We start from the raw sequence: 19,144 nt of genomic DNA, 5'->3' as shown, positions 1-19,144 counted from the left end.
TTAGCGCAGCAATGTGTCATTTTTTTACGTAAAAGCAGCGCAAATTTACAAAATACAATTGTATTTTGTGAGTTTGTGCTGATTTTGTTCCAAAAAACGACGCAAATGTGGTGCTAAAAAAGTGTAAATATGGGCCTTTGTTCTAAGGTGTGAGTGGATAGTCAAGAGAAAACAATTTGTGGATGTAAGGCTTGTCTATGTGAAAGTACACTAAGTGCGTCCAGACATGGGCTCTGTGGTAGGGAAATGGTAAAAGTGATGGGAAATGTTTATATGCAAGGAAAGAGAATTGTATTGCCTTCATTGTCAAAATATGCGTCTCCCATGCTCACCCCTGCACAGCTCATTTACTGTTTCTCCGTTTCATAGCCTTCTTCCACTTTCCTACTTACTCACAGGTTCTAACCCATTAACAACCCTAGCATAGCTTCTTCTTTCTTCATCACCCACACAATCACCCTACCACATCTTTGAACAGCTCTTCATATTCCTTCCTCCCCAATACACTCATGTTCTTCTACATTTTCACTGCTGGTTCACACTTTCTCAGATCACCAAAACAGCCACCTGTACACAAACATGCACCACCTCTTCTTCCTTCTCCACCCATGCACAGATCACAGATCCTTCCACATTCCTGTTCAACCAATTCACTATATTCAACCTGCTCTGCTCCTATGCCATTTGCAGTGCCCTCTCTCATGTTTTGTTTCTCGTACAAATACTCAGATGTCAACACAAGAAGACCATCACATCTCATGTTGTAGGATTTTTAATAACTCCTCTTTTTTGTGAACCCACTCCTGCACTGGCATACAAGCACAGCTTCGGGACAGCCGTGAAAAGGAAGTCCTTTCTTTCTCTTCCAGCACCAGTATCTGGTACCAAAACAACCCAGAAGCACTTGGAATTCCATTGTGGCACTGGCTTGCCTGTGAATGACCATTACTTTATCAGCACTGTGAGGGCACGACCTAACTGCAATCACTGGTCTTTTTCTGTTCTACTTTACAAAACAAATGTTGCTGTATCACAGTATAAACAAAGTGACATGTTGGTGGTACTGTAAATTTCAGAATTGTAATGTCCCCTGCATGGTATACAGGCATGTACCATCCTCTGACTGTCCGACTGCATGTGAATGTGGTATTCTGACTTCCTGTTGGTCCCAGCTAGTATTCTGATCTAGCATGTGAGCTGAGGCATAGGCCTGTCCATGGTAAAGCCAAGGCATAGAACATGTTGTGTGACCTAGGAGTATGCAACAAGAGATCCCTCTGTATTAAAATTGACTTCTTTCCTTGTTTTTGGTTGATGATATATAGTGGTAGTAGAAGAGGACTTACTTTTGAGTATTTACTGTTCTGGGCACATCTTTTGTTGTCTGACTCAGATGACTCGCCAGCTCACTTGTGTAAAGTTCTGCTGAGATGTGACAACCTGATTCTTGCTCTCACATGTCATGTGAATGTCGAGTGTGTGTGTACACAGTGAATGGATGGAACATGTGTCACAGCTAGACTCTGTATGTAGTGTGCGTTTGATTGCTGTGACCCATGGGATCCATTTGATGGACCCTTGTTTCAACATGGTACTACATGGATGGTAGCTACAGCTGCCCCACTCAGTGGAAGTTTATTGCCTGCATTCCTGTGACTGGAGGGTGGAGAGACAGATACTGAAGTAAGGAAAGATGGAGACTTTCCTGTCTTTAGAAATTCCATGAGGTAGTTCTAGCAAAGGATTGCTAATTAGGTTTCCTGAACGCTGCCATTTAATTGATAGTAGGTGAATGGAGTAATTCTGCAGATTCTTTAGTTAGAGGTGAGGAAGTTTCCAGAGAAGGCCGGCCCTTTTGTCTATCCCTGAATACCAGTTTAGGAAAGCTGATGACAGCCAGATGTAGAGATGTCACTCTTCATTGTGGCATTGTGCATACGTTTTGGGTATTCCTGATTGTAAAGAGCGTCATCGCTACCTGTTCTGACAGCCATAAACGTGCAAGATGCCTTTGAATGTACTACAGCCAGAAAATTACATTAGAAAAGAGACCAACCAAACCTGTTCAAGAGCTTTAGAGGGTGGATCCATTCTCTCTACCTTGAAAATGAGCATACACTTGGGGCCAAACCACCCTACTTTGTTCCAGTTCCAAGTGCTTCTTGACCAAGTGCTTTGCAGAATACTTCAAGAGCTGCTGTGCAGCCAAGGTCGGTGTCTGTCTTCCAGGGGTCCCAGATGTTTGCACAACTTGCTGGAGAAGCTATGGCTCCACAAAGTGCCTGGAATCCTACCTGCTTGATCAAAGGAGGAAGTCGAATGCCTTGCCCTGTAGGAGGAGAGGCTATCCAGGAGGCAAACCCAGCTGTCTACATTGTGCAATGAGCCAGAAGAAGCTGACATGCATAGGAGTGTGCCAGTGTTGACCAGGCTGAGAGGGTTCCCATGGCCTTCTGGCACCTCTACTGTTTCCTGCGGGACCTGCTGAGTAGGCAACGTACATAGGGTCCAAATCACAAAGGTAAACTTAGACCTGAGGGATAAACTTATGACCATATTTATACTTTTTTGTGCGGCATTAGCTTAATTTTTTAATGAAAAAGTGGCGCAAACTTACAAAATATAATTGTATTTTCTAAGTTTGCACCTCTTTTGCGCAAAAAAATGACGTTAATGCGACGCAAAAAAAGTATAAATATGAGCCTTAGACTTCATGATTCAGGCTTAGACTTCAGGTCTAAATGTAGAATTGAGGTCTGTTTACCTTTGTAAATTGGGCCGTATGTGTGTTGCCCACTCTGCTTTTTAGAAAGCATGGGACTTGCACAAGCCAGTGAACTCGAAAGAGGAAACCCCACATAAACCTTGTGTCTTCAGACAAGCACTTCATGAAACACCCCACTGCCCTTTCATAATCAGACGAAGTCTGCAAGAGCTCTGTAGTCACATATTTGGTGTGGACAGTTTTTGATCACACATTTTCCAACACAGTTGGATTGTTATGCCTAAAATCATTCATATGAGCAATGCACTATGGCCAGGGGTGTACACACCAGGCTCAGCATGTCCCTTTCATTAAATTGGTGGCAGCGATTCTCTGTGGCAGTGGATTGGTTCCACCAGTGTGGTTAAAGTGACTGATGCCACTACGATCTGCACTCTGGAAAGAGCTAACTTCCCAGCGCTTCATCTTGCTTGGCTTCAGCTCTGGCCGTCGCACCACCATGCTGTAGACCTTCCTCAGCACGGCCCGCCGCAGCAGGATGTACACCCACGGATCCAGGATCTGGTTCCATGATGCCAGACGCACGCCGATTAACATCAGCCACTGATTGCGCTCCATTTGGTCCATGCGCCCACTGCAAACATAGTTCACAGACATCATCACAAAAACCTGGAAAGAGTAGAACGAAAGGCGGGAGGTTAGGAATGAGACCTGGTAAGTTCTAAAGGCTGTTGCATGCAGGGCAGTATTTAACCTTCAATACCTCTTCTACCTGCCCCCTGTTGACGTTCCTCATCCCAGCTCTCCAGACAGCCCAAGACATACCAGGGCTCTTATGTTACTCAGTCAACAAGAGGTGCTGTATATGTAAAGCTGTGGCACTACATCAGAACATAGATAGTCCCTGTGTGACAATACATGCAGGTCTGAGAGGCCAGTTGGAAAATCCGGGTCAGTGCCTTGAAACATGACTTGTCCCCACAACAGGTCCACTGAAGCCAGTCACCGCTCCCACTGCCTATTCAGTTTTGTGCAAGGTATCAAGGCTACTTGAAGTGTCTTGGGAATGTGGAAGATAAATGAAAAAACATGACAGTGCACGCTGCGAGGACCGGATTGGTCTTCATAGTGTGGGTAAACTCTGACAGCCTTGACAAACACTGCTCTTGTGAGAACAGGTGTGTTATGAGGACCTGACGCCCATAGTTTTGAGCGAGTGTATCAAAAAACTAAAAGTGCAGTTATATTTGCCTGTGTGTGTATGAGTGTGGGCAGATGACCTCCTGACCAGTACTCCTTTCTTCAACACCAATCTGTGCAGGTCACTTTTCTCCCCTTTCGTTCCATGGGTGAATGCAAAATAGCAATTTCTGAATTAAGACATTTGCTGTCCCTCCACATTGCTTACCATATATCACTGTACAAGACTAAACTGTTAAGCATTCTACTTACTATGATGTTGTGGGAACGGGGAACAGTTCCCAATTGCAGGAAGCCTTGCTTAAGTTGTGTTGCACTCCTGTTAACATGTAAAACATTTTGTTTGAACAGGCCTTCTATTATGGTGAACGTGGAGATGTTTATACAGTCTGGCTGTTTTTTGAGCGTTGAGAAGAGTCTTGTGCGTGCAGGGGAATAGCTTGGTCAGTAAATTTCGGGGGGTTGTGATTTTCTGACAATCAGGCTGGTATACAATGTTTGAATACATTATACGACAAGCAGGATGCATGAGAGGTGCCTAAGGGGCCGTGGAAAGGGAGAGGAATGGGGTTTGGTAGGAGTGTCAAGAGAGAAAACACAATGGGGGTGATTCTAACCCTGACGGGCGGCAGAGGCCGCCCGCCAGAGTTCCCCCCTCCAGAACACCGCTCCGCGGTCATAAGACCGCTGCGGTGATTCTGGCTTTTGCACTGGGCTGGCGGGCGGCCGCCAAAAGGTCGCCCGCCAGCCCAGTGCAAAAGAGCCTTCCCACGAGGACGCCGGCTCAGAATTGAGCCGGCGGAGTGGGAAGGTGCGACGGGTGCAGTGGCACCCGTTGCGTGTTTCAGTGTCTGCAATGCAGACACTGAAATACAATGTGGGGCCCCCAGGGGCCCCACGACAACCCATACCCCCATCCTGTTCCTGGCGGGAGAACCGGCAGGAACAGGATGGCGGTATGGGCTGTCAGACTCCCCCATGGCGGCGCAGCAAGCTGCGCCGCCATGGGGGATTCCCAGGGCAGCGGAAAACCGGCGGGAGACCGCCGGTTTTCCACTTCTGACCGCGGCAAAACCGCCGCGGTCAGAATGCCCTGCGGGGCACCGCCAGCCTGTTGGCGGTGCTCCCACCGACCCTGGCCCCGGCGGTAAGGAACCGCCGGGGTCAGAATCAGGCCCAATATTCTGTAAAATACCCAATACTTTGATGACTCCACAAAGTGTGTTTGCATTTTTTGGCTGTGTGTGTACAAATAACTGCCGAAATACGACTGATATCTCACAATACCCGGCTGAAAGCACTTGTACACAACTATTTATGAAAAATACACTTTTTGGGGGGTGTAACACCCCAAACACCCCCTCTGAAGCTACGCCCCTGGGTGGGCGATGTTCTCCATCGGTCAACACACTTCCTTGATGAGTCTAAATAAACGTGTATTCTAGAATTACCTGACTAAACTGGGGATTTTTCTTCTACAGAAAAGAACAGCAGCGGTTATCCGTTAGCACGTCACATGTGATCTACAGGGATTTTTCTTCTACAGAAAAGAACAGCAGCGGTTATCCGTTAGCACGTCACATGTGATCTACAAATAAGTAGCAGTGGCTCCCTGCCACACGTTACAGCAAGAGGCACAGAATACAAAATGTCATCAGAATGTAACCAAGAGAAGAACAGAATAAACATGAGAAGGATTTTGCCTTCCAAAATAAAAAAATAAGTGTCTAAAATTAGAACCTTATTGTTAATAACAGTGGTTTTGCTTTTAGAGTTTTGAAGCTGATCACAATACAAGGCACTATTTAAACAGAAACTGAAAGTAAGAAAAGTTGTATTCTGACACTAAGAGCCAGATTTATCAACACTTCACAACGGTTCAAAGTCACAAAAGTGATGCAAAGTGTTGATAAATTAGATACTTTTCAGCGAAAACGTCTTTTGCACTGGAAAGCTGTTTAAATTGTAACACAAGTAGAGCTATGCAATAATTTGCATCAGGCCAATCCATCAGGGGTACATGGCCATTCCAATGCTATCATCAATGTTTTTTAAACAAACCCCTATGCATTAAGTAGCCTGAATCTGTGCCACCAGTTTGGAAAAGAACAGCAGTGCCATATTTTAATTTGCTTGCTGCGCTGCATTGTATGAAATATTAGAGAATCTCATCCTTAATTTTCAGTGCACAAAATTAACTCAAAGTAGTGATTGGCACTGCTTTACTTTAGTTTGTGTCATGGAGTCATACCACATGGACTTTCCCACTCAAGCACAATGTTTTTGACCCAATGTCCCTTCTACTACCATTGATAGATGAGGCTTTGTGTCAAAGAAATTGCATCGACTTGAGTCAGGCACAAAGTAGGAGAAATGTTTTTATTTCTTTAAACTTTGCATTTGTACTGTAGTCTGTGCAGCAGTTTTAAAGTAAGTCTAAACGTAGGCCCAGATTTACCAACATTTCGCATCGTGGGTGAGCCACTTTTTTGTTCCAAAGCCAAAGTTGTGTGACTTGTAAAATAAGAGTAACTTGAGGTAACCCTTACAACAACTCTCAAAACAGCAAATAACTCTTCATCATCATTAATGAACTTGCCAAACCCAAAGCCAGCAACATAGACCCCTCACACACACAGCCCCCATGTGACGCCCTTTCCAACCACTTCCTCCACAAAATCCTGGACATCCCCAACAGCTTCATACCACACATACCCACCACACACTCCTCACTCACCCAACCCAACCCCCACTCTTGACCCCCCCCCCACCATACTCTCCACCTGGACCCCTACCACACACGAAGAAACCGAAAATACCATGAACTCCATCCACTCCGGATCCCCCCTCAGACCCCTGCCGACATTGCATCTACAACAAAGCCAGCCCAACCATCGCCCCCTTACTCCGCAACATAATCAACTCCTCTTTCGACTCCGGCACCTACCCAGACCCCTGGAAGTAAGCAGAAATCACCACTCTCCTAAAAAAAAAACAAGCCGACCCGGAGATCCTCTCCAAATACCGCCTCATCTCCCTCCTCCCTTTCCCCGCCAAGGTTGCCGAGAAACTAGTCAACACCCACCTATCCCACTTACTCGAAGCAAACAACACTCTTGACACCTCACAATCCGGGTTCCGCAAGAACCACAGCACGGAAACCGCCCTCATCGCAAGCACTGACGACATCAGGACCAAAGTCGACAAAGGCGAGACCGTCGCACTCATCCTCCTAGACCTCTCTGCAGCCTTTGACACCGTCTGTCACCACACACTCCGCACACACCTCCACAACATAGGAATTCGCCACAAAGCCCTAGACTGGCTCACCTCCTTCCTCACCGACCGGACCCAGAGAGTCCGCATTCCACCCTTCCACTCCAACACTACCAAGATCACCTGCGGAGTCCCCCAAGGGTCCTCCCTCAGCCCCACACTCTTCAACCTCTACATGATCCCCCTAGCCAACATCCTCCGAGCACACGGAATCACTATCCTCTCCTACGCAGACGACACCCAACTCATCCTCTCCCTCACCCGCAACCCCACCACCGCCAAAACCAACCTACACGCTGCTCTCCTCGACACCGCCAACTGGATGACCACTAACCACCTCAAGCTCAACTCCAACAAAACCGAGATCATCATCTTCGGCCCCAACAAAACCACATGGGATGACTCCTGGTGGCCCACCGCCCTAGGCCCCGCGCCCACCCCCGCAAACCACGCACGCAACCTCGGCATCATCCTGGACCTCTCCCTCTCCATGACACAGCAAATCAATGCTCTAACCTCCTCCTGCTTCCACACAATCCGCACTCTAAAAAAATCCTTCAAATGGATTTCCCCAGAGACCAGGAAGACAGTCACCCACGCACTCATCAGCAGCAGACTTGACTACGGTAACGCCCTCTACGCCGGCACCACACTCAAACTCAAACGCAAACTCCAGAGAATCCAGAACACAGCCGCACGCCTCGTCCTTGGCCTCCCCCACCATGAACGAATCTCACCACACCTTAAATTCCTTCACTTGCTCCCCATAGACAAGAGAATCACATTCAAGATCCTCATCCACGGACACAAATCCCTCCACAACACCGGCCCAACCTACCTCAACGAAAGAGTGAACTTCCACACTCCCACACGCAACCTCCGATCAGCCGACCTCGCCCTAGCCACAGTCCCCCGCATCCAACGCACCACCACAGGAGGCAGGTCCTTCTACCTCACCCCCAAAACCAGGAACTCCCTCCCCACCAACCTTCGCAAAACCAAAAACCTCCTGCTCTTCAGAAAGAACCTCCTCAAGACATGGTTGTTCGAACAGTGACCCTCCCTGCCCCTCCTTGATTCACCCCCCCCAGCACCTTGAGACCCTCACGGGTGAGTAGGGCGCTCTATAAAAAAAATTGATTGATTGATTGTGTGTGTGGGGGGTGATAGAACGATTGGGCACTCTTGCAGAATGTAAGGATTGGCCTCTGAGTTTCCAAATATTTCATAGCTATTCATTGAACTTGGCCTGAATAGAGGTCCCCTGAAGGGTTGAGGGGCCCTTAAAGGAGTGGGGGCCCCACTCCTCCACAGGGGCTTGTAATAAACCCCTGGTAAGGGCTTTCCGGTCCATCCACTGATGTAATTTGGCACAGACTCAGAATTACTAACGCCTGTAAAACTAAATTTGTGCCAAAATAGTGCGCCAATCTTCTGCTGTTGTAACAAGTTGACATATTTGTATTTCTCCTTGTTAGTTCCTCTTTGGATTTGTGCTGCATTCTGCAGCACACATACACAGAGAAATAAACCTCTAAGAATAGATTTTGTATAGTAAGTTATCCCTTCCTAGACAAAAACCATTCTGACCAAAACACAGGCACCCTGTCATCGTGGTGAAAAGGTGCCTGCATTGGCACTAGGCTGCCACAAGTACACCAGCGCAAGAAGGGAGAAGAAGTGCACCACATGTTAGTAAATATTGCAGATTCCTATTCTTACCCTTCATCGCAACGTAGTGCATAATATCATCTTGATGCATTGCAGAAAAGTTTAGTAAATCTGCAACACAGAGTTTTGCACCAGAAGGGTATTCTTTCAGTGAAAAAACCTATGCTACACTTACACATACACCTGTGCACTACAGTGCAAAGGTTTGCACATGGCAGTAGACAGCCTGATTGTGCACCAGCACTTGGAAAGAGAGCAGCAGCACCATATCTATGGTGCAGTCGAGCTTTCTCCCTTTCGTGAAACGCAGCATAGTAACTTTGATCGCTGCATTTCATGAAACAATAGTAAATTTGCCCCTAGGTTCCTTTGGTGATTATAATAAATGCTGCTTTCTTCTCTGACTGATTGCTCCCTTCATTTCTGGTAATTACTGGCTTAAGGAATGTGTATTTTTGTGCTGTTGCTTCTGTTGCACTGTGCCACACATACTTTTTACTTTTAGAGAACCTTTTTTGAGTGATTGGGTGAACTCTCTGCCTGCGTTGCTAGGTTTTAATTGATTCTGCCTCTCCCAGCTTTCATCTAGCCCATCTTGTGTTCCTCTTCTGTGCCATTTTCAGATCAGCCTCGCAAGGGGAAACAGCTTGTTATATGCACTGAACCTGTACTCTCAGCTTGTCTTCCATTACACTGTGGCAGCCAACTATTGATGCATGTCTTTGACTAAAGAACGATTTATTGTTAATCAGAAATAAGAAGACCACATACTGACTGACCACATAATATCAGAAATACAATTTCCAGAACTCTAACAGAAATGCCTAAACTGACCAATCCAAGCTGCATAGGTATTTTAACATTTGCACATATCATTATATCATGGCAGATCACTGATGTCCTGGTTACTTCCCAGAAATCATCATTACTCCTAATCTTACTGGTCCTCCTGAAAGTCATCAATTGTGAGGTAAGCCGTCTTCAGACAGGAAGAACTCAGGACCATGCTGAAAAGACAGCCTTGACCCACTCAACTGGGTGCTAAAAAGGGGCTGGCTTTCCCTGACTTATCCTAGCCGACTCGAAAGCTGAAGTCAAGGAATGTGGGCTTTTTGCAATCTCTGATGTGGATGAGTAGGATTAGGAGTAAGTCTATAGCAAGGAATACGGTAAAGTAAAGTAAGACTATAAAGTATTCTCGGATCCCTTGTTCCTCTCTGGGCACATGAACTATTGCTTGCTTTTGTAACATCAAAAGGACAGCTTGAAGCGTGCAAGTATCTTGAAATGGGAACCTGGTCATAGTGTATGTATGGTCCAAGAATCTCTAGAAATACAAGGAAACCTGATTTGATATCTGTTGCTCATTACCCCTAAAACTCGAGCATCAGAGGTAGATTTTCATAGCTGTCCATGAAATGTATCTGAATCTCCAATTGGCCAGGTGGAGCCAATCCTGGCATAGTAAAGAGAGCCATATTTTTACCAGAGAGGAAGAATTTCCTTCCTGTTCAGAAGAAGCAGAGAAACCCTTATGTGTTTATTTGAAGGTGAAGGCAAATGTCTTGAAGGTGATTAACTCATGCATGTAAGAACTGCTTAATGTGAGGTGCTAACAACAACAATTTTGTTTTTGCTTAGTATGGCACAGATTTATGCCAGAATAATTACCAAGCAGCAATATAGACAACGATTGGGACTCACTCAATCTTAGAAGGAAAGTAAGTAAGGTGGTTAAAAAATCAAACTGGTGGCACATCAGGTGTGTTAAACCACTAAGCTCAATATTTGGAGACATGCACACATTTGTGCAGCCTCCCATATAAGAACATTTGTGCAGCCTCAAACATAAGAATGCTGAATGACCTTATAGACAGACTGAGAACATGCAGGGGAATCAGCAATCAGGCAGGGGAGCTACTTCCTGAACCTCCAATGATAAATGTTTCACAAGACTTTTTTTTCCCCCAGAAGTAATTGTAGGAGAATTGGCAAAAAGTGCTATCTATCACCTTGAAATAACTGAAAAAAACGGTTCTAATGTGCTTAGTGTTGAAATCGGTAAAGGTGCCATTTACTTTTCAATGCTCTTAACCCCTTTTCAACGATCACTTACAGTAGTCTACAGGTTGTCAATTCCACAAAAATACACTTGTCATCTTATTGAGTTTGTCCAGAATGCCCCATTGCTTGAAGTATTAGCCCCACCCCTTGCTAGAAGTTTAGCCCCGCCCACATGCTTGGAGTGTTGGCCACCCAGAAGTTCAAGTTTAGTTGCACCCCTGACAGCTGGCACCAATAAAGGGCTTTTAACAGGGACAGTACCTCTTGTCCGAATCGTTTGCATTTATCGGGGTCTGACTTCCAGAATCTCGGACCTCTAAAAGTCCAAGACCTTAGGTTCCTGCGGTTTAGAAAGATATGTCAAAAGTGCAGCAGTGGGGCTTCTCGTCGTAGAAGTGAGTTTAGGTGCCACCACGGGAAAGTGTGGTTACAGGTGGAGGAAAGTGTTTTGGGTGTGCAGCAGAATGATGGATACCGCCCCAAAGGAGAAGACTGGAATGGCCACTGATTTTGGTGCAAGAGAATGAGATCACTTTCTTTATCCTTCTTAAGATGGTTAACAAATGTGTGCAAAAGCACAAGTTTACTTCGTTAGGTATACGGTTACTTTTCCATGTGCAGGGCCACCAATGTAACAGCAATAGTAGTCGTGCTAAGCCATCCAGAGGTTGGTGAACAAGAAAAGAGAGTCTGGAGGTTCCTTGGATAGGGCCTTTCCCGAGCACAGTATAAGTTAGGAGATATTTTATCGTTAAAGAAACCGGAAGGAGATATTTGAGCCTTCACAAATGAAAATAGAATTGTGTAATCTGTTTTGACAGATACATTCCACACAATGTCAGTAATGTATGTGTGAGTCACTAGGTGGCACTCTCTGATGCTTTACTGGTACTCTAGAACCAAGGCTAATTAGCCATATCTTCTTCAGACTTTGTACAGACGAATTTGACTTAGCTTAGCTAGTTTTTCATAACCGGCCAAAAGACAATATTTTGTCCCGAACTGTATTTCACAGAATTCATCTACTTGGTTAGCTGTCTTCCTAAACTCATTAAAGGACTACAGACTTACAAACGATGCTGGGATATACTGGGAGCGCATCCATAACGCCTTGTCCTACTCTCCACTGTTTCGAGTGGCAGCCTGGCAGCACGAGCTCTGTTTCCTGTGCAGGTACTTCCTGTTTCCGCACAATATGAGCCAGCAGGATGCTTCCTTTTTTCGGCCTCTCACCTGTTCCAGTTGTATAGTGCCTGCCTCTGCCTTCTTTCTGTGCCAGACGGGTGCGGTCTACATCAATCGTCTCCCATATTCTGTCGCACTGCACCCAGCCGTGTTTGTCTCTTTTCGGTCTCTTAGCTGTTTTTTCCTGCCAATCCTGATTAGTGCGTTCACACTTTCTGTTTTGTCTCTTCCTTTTAGTTTTTGTCTGTGCCCCTTGATTATTTCCTAGCCAGATACCCACGGGTGAAAAAACCATTTACAAGTGAACACAAGCAAATGCATCATTTGGGCTTGTGGAATAGCAGTGTACCACTGAAATATTCTGGCAAACACTGGCACCCTTTAAGTTAAAATGTCATGGGGGCTAAAGTGAGGGAACCCACTTAAACATTCCTGCCTGTGCATGATATGGATGGAGTTTGTTATATCCAGAAACACTAAAGGACCCGTGGCTCTTTAGTTTTCAGGGGTACTTAGTTATGCTGAAGGAGGAGGACTGTCCCTTTCCTGTGTTGCTTTGCTGGACTGGCCTGTAGTTGCTGCTTCTGCCTGAAAAGAGTGCAAAGGGTGAACTTTGCTGTGTGTCCTGCTTGAGAAAATTCTCCAAGGGCTTGGAGTAGAGCTTGCCTCCTGTTGGAAGTCTCAGGGACACCAAAGACTTCAGTTTCCTCGACCTGCAGCACTGGGAACTGTGTGTTTTGTGCTGTTCAAGAGGAGAAACCACTGTGACACCGCCAACGACTCCACTGGCCTGCACCGTGACCTGCTGACGCTGCACGGAGTCGCATTGCCCCACTTCGCACCACCACCCTGGTCTCACCGACACTGTCATCGGACAACTTCACCGAGCTGCTGCTCGCACCGCGACCTGAGGGCCCCGCACTCCGGCGTCACCTGCTCACACCGCAGCCTGGCCATCCCCGAATACGTCGCTCCTGCTGACACCGGCGCCGCTGCCTGCACCGTGGCCTGTGGACACCGCTCGTGAGGAGCACGAAGCACCGTCCCATCCAGCGCCACAGCCCCGGTCCACCGACACCAGCACCATCGGCTCCAGTGTCGTCACCAGCCATCCTTGCCTCCACCGTGGCCTGTGGACACCGCTCGTGAGGGTCACGAAGCACCGTCCCATCCCGCACCGCTGGCTTGGGGCTACCGACGACAGCGCTTCCGCGACAACGCCGCCGCTGCCTGCACCGTGACTTGTGGACACCGTACATTGCACCACCCCACTTCACACCGCAGCCCTGGTCTCACCGACGCCGCTGGACGCCGTCACCGAGCCGTTGCCTGCACCGTGACCTGTGGGCACCGCACGTCGCATTGTCCCGCTTCGCACCGTAGCCCCGACGCCATCCCCGCCAGCGCACCTGATTTCACCAGCCTGGAGTTCGATCCCCGAGGTGCGTGACTTCAAGGGCCCGACGACTCCTGCACCGACTCCGGAACCGGCGACGCCACTCTCCGGAGCTCACCCCGAGGGTCACGACGCCCTGCGAATCCAAGGTACTGTTTGTGGGTCTTCCCGACACCGCAGCTGGCCCGCGACACCGAGGCCAGTCTGAACTTTTGGTTTTGTTGTTCACGACGCCGTGATAGCCCCAGGTGGAGTTATCGACTTCAAGGAACTGTATTGTTAAGTACATCTTGCAGCATTCATATTTTTATTACTGTATGTTGGATTTTTACCATATTTGGTCTTGTTTTATATAGATAAATATTGGCTATTTTTCTAAAACTGGTGTGGTGTCCTTTTGTAGTGTTTTCACATAATACTGTGTGTTATGTGCAAATGCTTTACACATTGCTTCTGAGATAAGCCTGACTGCTCGTGCCAAGCTACCAAGGGGGTGAGCAGGGATTATCTGAGCGGGTATCTCCCTTATCCTGACTAGAGTGAGGGTCCCTACTTGGACAGGGTGCAAACCGACTGCCAACTGGAGACCCCATTTCTAACAGATATCTTTTCTGAAGACTCAAACAATCTCGAGGAAAACTTGCACTTAACTCATAGAGACGGGTGCAATTTTTACCGATACCTTAATGTTAAGATTATGGTTAGTTTAGGGACAGAGATGTGGTAAAGTCTGTAGCGGCACTACCTAGAGAAGCCACATGAAGGTGCTGCTCTTCATACTTCTAAACAGGAAGATGGTTCTTGGGAATTTGTAGTTACCTAAAGTTACAGTTTGTGACTGAAATCTGTCACCTCGCGATGTGAGCAGATGCGTTTTAAGGCATAGCCAAAGAGGGCTCTGGCCCAGGGTCCCCTTTCAGAGCCCCCCTGATAGAGTCAGCTCTGTTCTGAAGAGTCTTGCCCTGATGACCTCGAATAATTCTTAAACAGATTGTTTTAAATCCCATTTTCTTTAATTTATTTTTAGTAAGGTGTGATGTGTAAGAGTCTTTTACAGACATTTTGCTGAGAAATGTTGCTGTTTAGGTTGCATGCATCATCCATTAAAAAGTTTTTTCTAGATCAAAACAGGATCTCACATATGACAAATTGGAGGCTGTCACATAGATTATTTGCAGTAATATTAGCGAGCTGCTGCTGTGTTACAGTTTTGAAAGCACAGTTCACTATCCCTTAATATCAGATGTAAATAAATTTAGAATTTAGGCGAGTGTGCCTGTGCACTGTCAGTGACATGGACAAAGAGGGCGTGAACGAGCTGAAATTGGATCATAAATTCAAAACAGTTCCAAATAGGGGCCCCCAAAATATGTTTGGCCCAGGGTCGCCAAAATCCTTAAGATGTCCCTGGATGTAAGGAAGGCAGGTGGAAATGTGGAGGTGAAGGTACCTCTGGAGACCTTGCAGGAGTGGGGGGAGTTCTATGCAATGTAGGGCCGCTTTGTAAGGAAGTTGTAAAAGAATGTGAGGGGAGGTCCAAGAAATGCGAAATGCTGCAGGGGTGGCTACAGGGGTTATGTATGGAAGTGAGAGGGACCCTGCGGACAAGGGGACCGTTAAGATGGTTTGTGAGATTAAAGAGGTTGGGGCAGCTTGAGGTAGGTGAGATGGTCGTAACTTGTTCTGATGGATGGGCACAACATAGGCCGGATGGCCTTGGTTATAAGACAGTGTGATGGGCTGTAGGGAAGTGAGAGGAAGTCTAGAATGCACGAGGTTTTGTAAAGAGGTGTCAGAGGCTGAGGGCGGGCCTAAGCGGATGTCAGAGGTTGAAAGAAGGTCTGACAGACTGTCATGTGTGAGATACTCAAAAGAAGTCGGACGAGTTGAAAGGGGCGAGAGAAGGCAGTGAGAGGAAGGACAGCGAGGCTGAGGATGTGGTCAAGTGCCAGCACGAGAGGGGCTTTAGAGAGAAGAGATTGGCTGCAGGGAGGTTTTAGGCATTTTGTGATTAAGGGAAGGGTGCATGAAGGTGTGGGGTACTGTGGTAGGGACTGTGAGATGCTACAGAGGGTATAGGGATGTGAGATGAGTTACAATGAGGTAAACGCTTCTAGAGAGCTAAGCAAGCCAGCCCCACCATGGTATAGAAGGAATGTTAGAGGTAAAAACATGTTTTATCTGTCCAGATGTGCGTATATATTTGGTTGGGAGGGGTTGGCGACGAGTACTTGTAAAGTTCTGGATAAATCATGGTGGCGGTCAGGGAAACATCTCACCAGTAAGCATGAAATGGAGATCATGGTGAAATCACCCCAGTGGTGAGTTCTGGTGACACGGTAGTCAAAGCAGTAATTTTTTTCTCTGTTCCCAGTGAAGTCTCTTTGGAGTACTTCAGGGCTCGTCCTCTCACCTCTTCTCTACATTCTCTGTGTGGGACCGGTAGACAATATACTCTACATTAAAATCGAATACTACAACAGCCTCAAGGTGCTCACCTCTTCCCTTGTGGATATTCAAAACTAGATGAGAAACATGAAACTAAATATAAACCCTCACAAGAATGAATCTTTCCTTTTTTCTCCAAAGTACAGGAACTTCTAGTTGAGTGATCTGCTAAACTCAGAACAAGGGCTAAACATCAAAACAGTCAGCTCAGCTAAATATCTTGGCCTCAAACATGACAAACTACTCCTCCCTGAGCTACACGTCATAGAAACTGCAAAAAATGTAAGATTTCCTTCCAGTACAATCTTAGGATGGCCGTCCAGGCTCTATTAGTTCCATGTATAAACTACTGAGATTCTCCATTGACCCGACATCTTAAATCTCTCTGAGCACCTCTCAAACCAGTCTTCCATTCAGCAGCACTTCTGGTCTCCAGTACCAAAAGATCTCGCTGCATCACACCAGTCACCGCATCCCTAGGTTGGCTTCCCAGGAAAAGTCGCTCTGCTTTTAGAGCCTCGATTCACATGAATAAACACATCTCAAAATCTTCAGCAGAAATAGAATTTTAAGAAGACACTCTCTGCTGAAGCTGGATACTCACAAATAAAGGAAGTCCTCGACCCTGTACAATCATACCATGAAAATGCATTAAGGATCTTGGATGCTGCACTAACATATGCACGACAAGCCAGGGGGATGGCTAAAGGGACATCAAACAGCACTTACTAAAAGACCTTTCATGATCTGTACCCTTCTATTGTATCTGGTCTGCCAAAAACTGTACGACTGATACACCAATACCTTTCTGAAGACTTCAATTCCCGTCTCTAGGGTCTAGCCTTTTGCTTGTTCACAGTTGTACCACATCATTCTCTGTAATGTGTATGTCATCCTGTGTCCAGGGCCAATGGGCACTGCATCAAGAATTTAAATAAATAATACAAAAAAATCACCCCGTTGGATCTGTGGAAAACACCATGATGACATTGCCCATGGAAGTATGTGGTGAAGGCCAGGTGACATATTACTTATAGTGGCAGAGGCCCTTGTGAAACTTCACCCGGAGGCATGTGATGAAGACCATGTTGACGTTCCCTCACATACATGCAACACTCACCAGTACAGGACTCCAGCAGATGGAGGTCACCATCATGATCACAAGCAGCTGCACCACCATCTCGATGTCATGGGATTTGGCCCAACGGTTGCACTTCCTCTTGCGCAGTCGGGCACATACCAGTGTCAAGCCACTCATCGTGTTGCAGACCAGTGCCATGAAGAGTGAAATCAGGCCCAACAGCGAGAAGAGCAGAGCAAAACTGACCTCGGTCCAGGATGACTCTGGGCTGACGTGGATAAAGCACCATGTCCCTGGATACTGCATGTCATACCGACCAAAGCTCAGCATGGGGAGCAGGGCAATAAGAAGGGCAGAGGTCCAAAGGCCCAAAAGAGTAAACTTCATCCGCCTGGAGGTAACTATTGAAGAATGCAGCAGAGGGTGGATCACACCAATGCAACGCTCCATGGCCATGACGCAGCCCAGGAACAGCGGGCAGAGGCCGAAGAAGACCATGCAGGCACCAAAGAACTGGCAAATAGAGCCTGTCTGGTCAAGTTCTTCCCACTGCAATTGGACGGCATAGAGACGCAGCACGAAGGTGCCCAGGATGAGGTGACCGGCAAAGTCAGTGATGACCAGGCTGCTGGCGAAGAGCAGGAAGGTGGTCTTGGAGCGCCGGCGGGAATGGGCATAAGACTGAACCAGGATCACTAGCGCAATGATGTTAGACATGGATCCCAGTGTCATAGAGAAACTGGTCATGGTGGCTGACTGGGAGTGAGATGAGACAAGCTGGGTGGACAAAGCCATGTTAGAGACACTGTCTGGCTCAGCAGAAATGTTTCTCAGCTCATGGGTAGTGCCACAGGAATCGTCTAATGCTCTGTCGCGGCTAGGCAGGGATAGGTTCTGATGGTGTAAAGCAAACATCTTCCTGGGCTCAGCGGGAAACATTCAATGAGCTGTAGAACAAAAGATATGGAAAACTCATCAGAACTTTGACATAGAAACCACAGAAACTGGGGTATGGTGTAGAGCAACATTGTAGGGTGGGTGTAGAGGAACAGTTGAAGAGGAAAGAATGGGGTAAAATGAATATAGCTGAGAACATGTAAAGAGTTTAGCTATCAATAAGTTTATTAGAATGAAGGACGGGAGAAACTGTCTACGGAAGCTTTAAACATGTGTTCTATGGGTTCCTAAAATAAACAGAGAGTAGCCATCCTGAGAACCTAAAACAAGTATAGAGGGCAGCCATCTATTGGACGCTAAAACTAGGAGAGGAGGCAGCCATTTATGGGAACCTAAAACAAGGACAAAGGGCAGCCATCTAGAACAAGAGCAGAGGTCAGTCATCTATGTGAACCTGAAATAAGGGTGGTACTGTGGTAGGCAGCAAAGGGAATCCTTGCGCAGGGCAGCAGGAAGGAACTGAGGTAATGCGGGAAACAGATAGGAGACAAAGACGCAGAGATCTGTGAAAAGGAACAAGCAACACCATAGCTTGTGGCACTAAACAGTAGTGAGGGACTCAGACCATGATATTAGAAAGTAAGGGGCATATTAGCAATGTCCCTGCGGCACACTAACACCACTAGAGCGTCACTTTGGTGACGCTCCTGCAGTGCACTGTGTGTCAGCACATATTTACAAGACTATGTAAAGCCACCTTGCGTGGCTTTTTATGACCTTGTACATATGGCTCCTTTTCACGCATAACTCTAGTTGAAAGGGTGTTCCATTGGTGTTACTGTAGGTGTTCCCACGCAACACCCATGGAATCTGGTGCATTCCCAGATATACAAGGCTGGGAATGCGTCGGATTCCTATGCCACTCCATAAGTGGAGTAAAAGTGGTGCAACAAAGAGAAATAACTCAATTTCTCCTAATGTTTTGCTTTTTCAATGTGTGCTGCTTCTGCAGAACACATAGAAGGAGGACAACGCCATTAATGATTGTTTATGTGCAGGAAGGTGTGCTTTCCTGCACATAAAAAATAATCCCTGCAACGTAGGCACCCTTGCACCATGGTGCAAGAGTGCCTCCATTGGCGCTAGGCAGCTGATTGTGAGCCAGCGCAGAGGAAAGTACAGGGATGTGTTGTATTGCTGT

General features: G+C 46.8%; 1 protein-coding gene across 1 annotated transcript; it reads right to left on the bottom strand.

The window, feature by feature from the left end:
- Positions 1–3,058: 3,058 nt before the first annotated feature.
- On the bottom strand, positions 3,059–17,793 carry LOC138293882 (prostaglandin E2 receptor EP1 subtype-like). Its single transcript, XM_069233179.1, has 2 exons — positions 17,086–17,793; positions 3,059–3,394 (listed from the first exon to the last, which is right to left on the bottom strand). The coding sequence occupies exons 1-2, from the start codon at positions 17,791–17,793 to the stop codon at positions 3,059–3,061; spliced, it is 1,044 nt and encodes a 347-aa protein (XP_069089280.1).
- Between the last annotated feature and the right edge of the window lie 1,351 nt (positions 17,794–19,144).

The sequence above is a fragment of the Pleurodeles waltl genome, chromosome 4_2 (assembly GCF_031143425.1).
Source record: "Pleurodeles waltl isolate 20211129_DDA chromosome 4_2, aPleWal1.hap1.20221129, whole genome shotgun sequence".
In the NCBI taxonomy this organism is placed as follows: Eukaryota; Metazoa; Chordata; class Amphibia; order Caudata; family Salamandridae; genus Pleurodeles; species Pleurodeles waltl.
The sequence above is the reverse complement of the archived record's forward strand: the minus strand, read 5'-3'. Positions and strand labels throughout refer to the sequence as shown.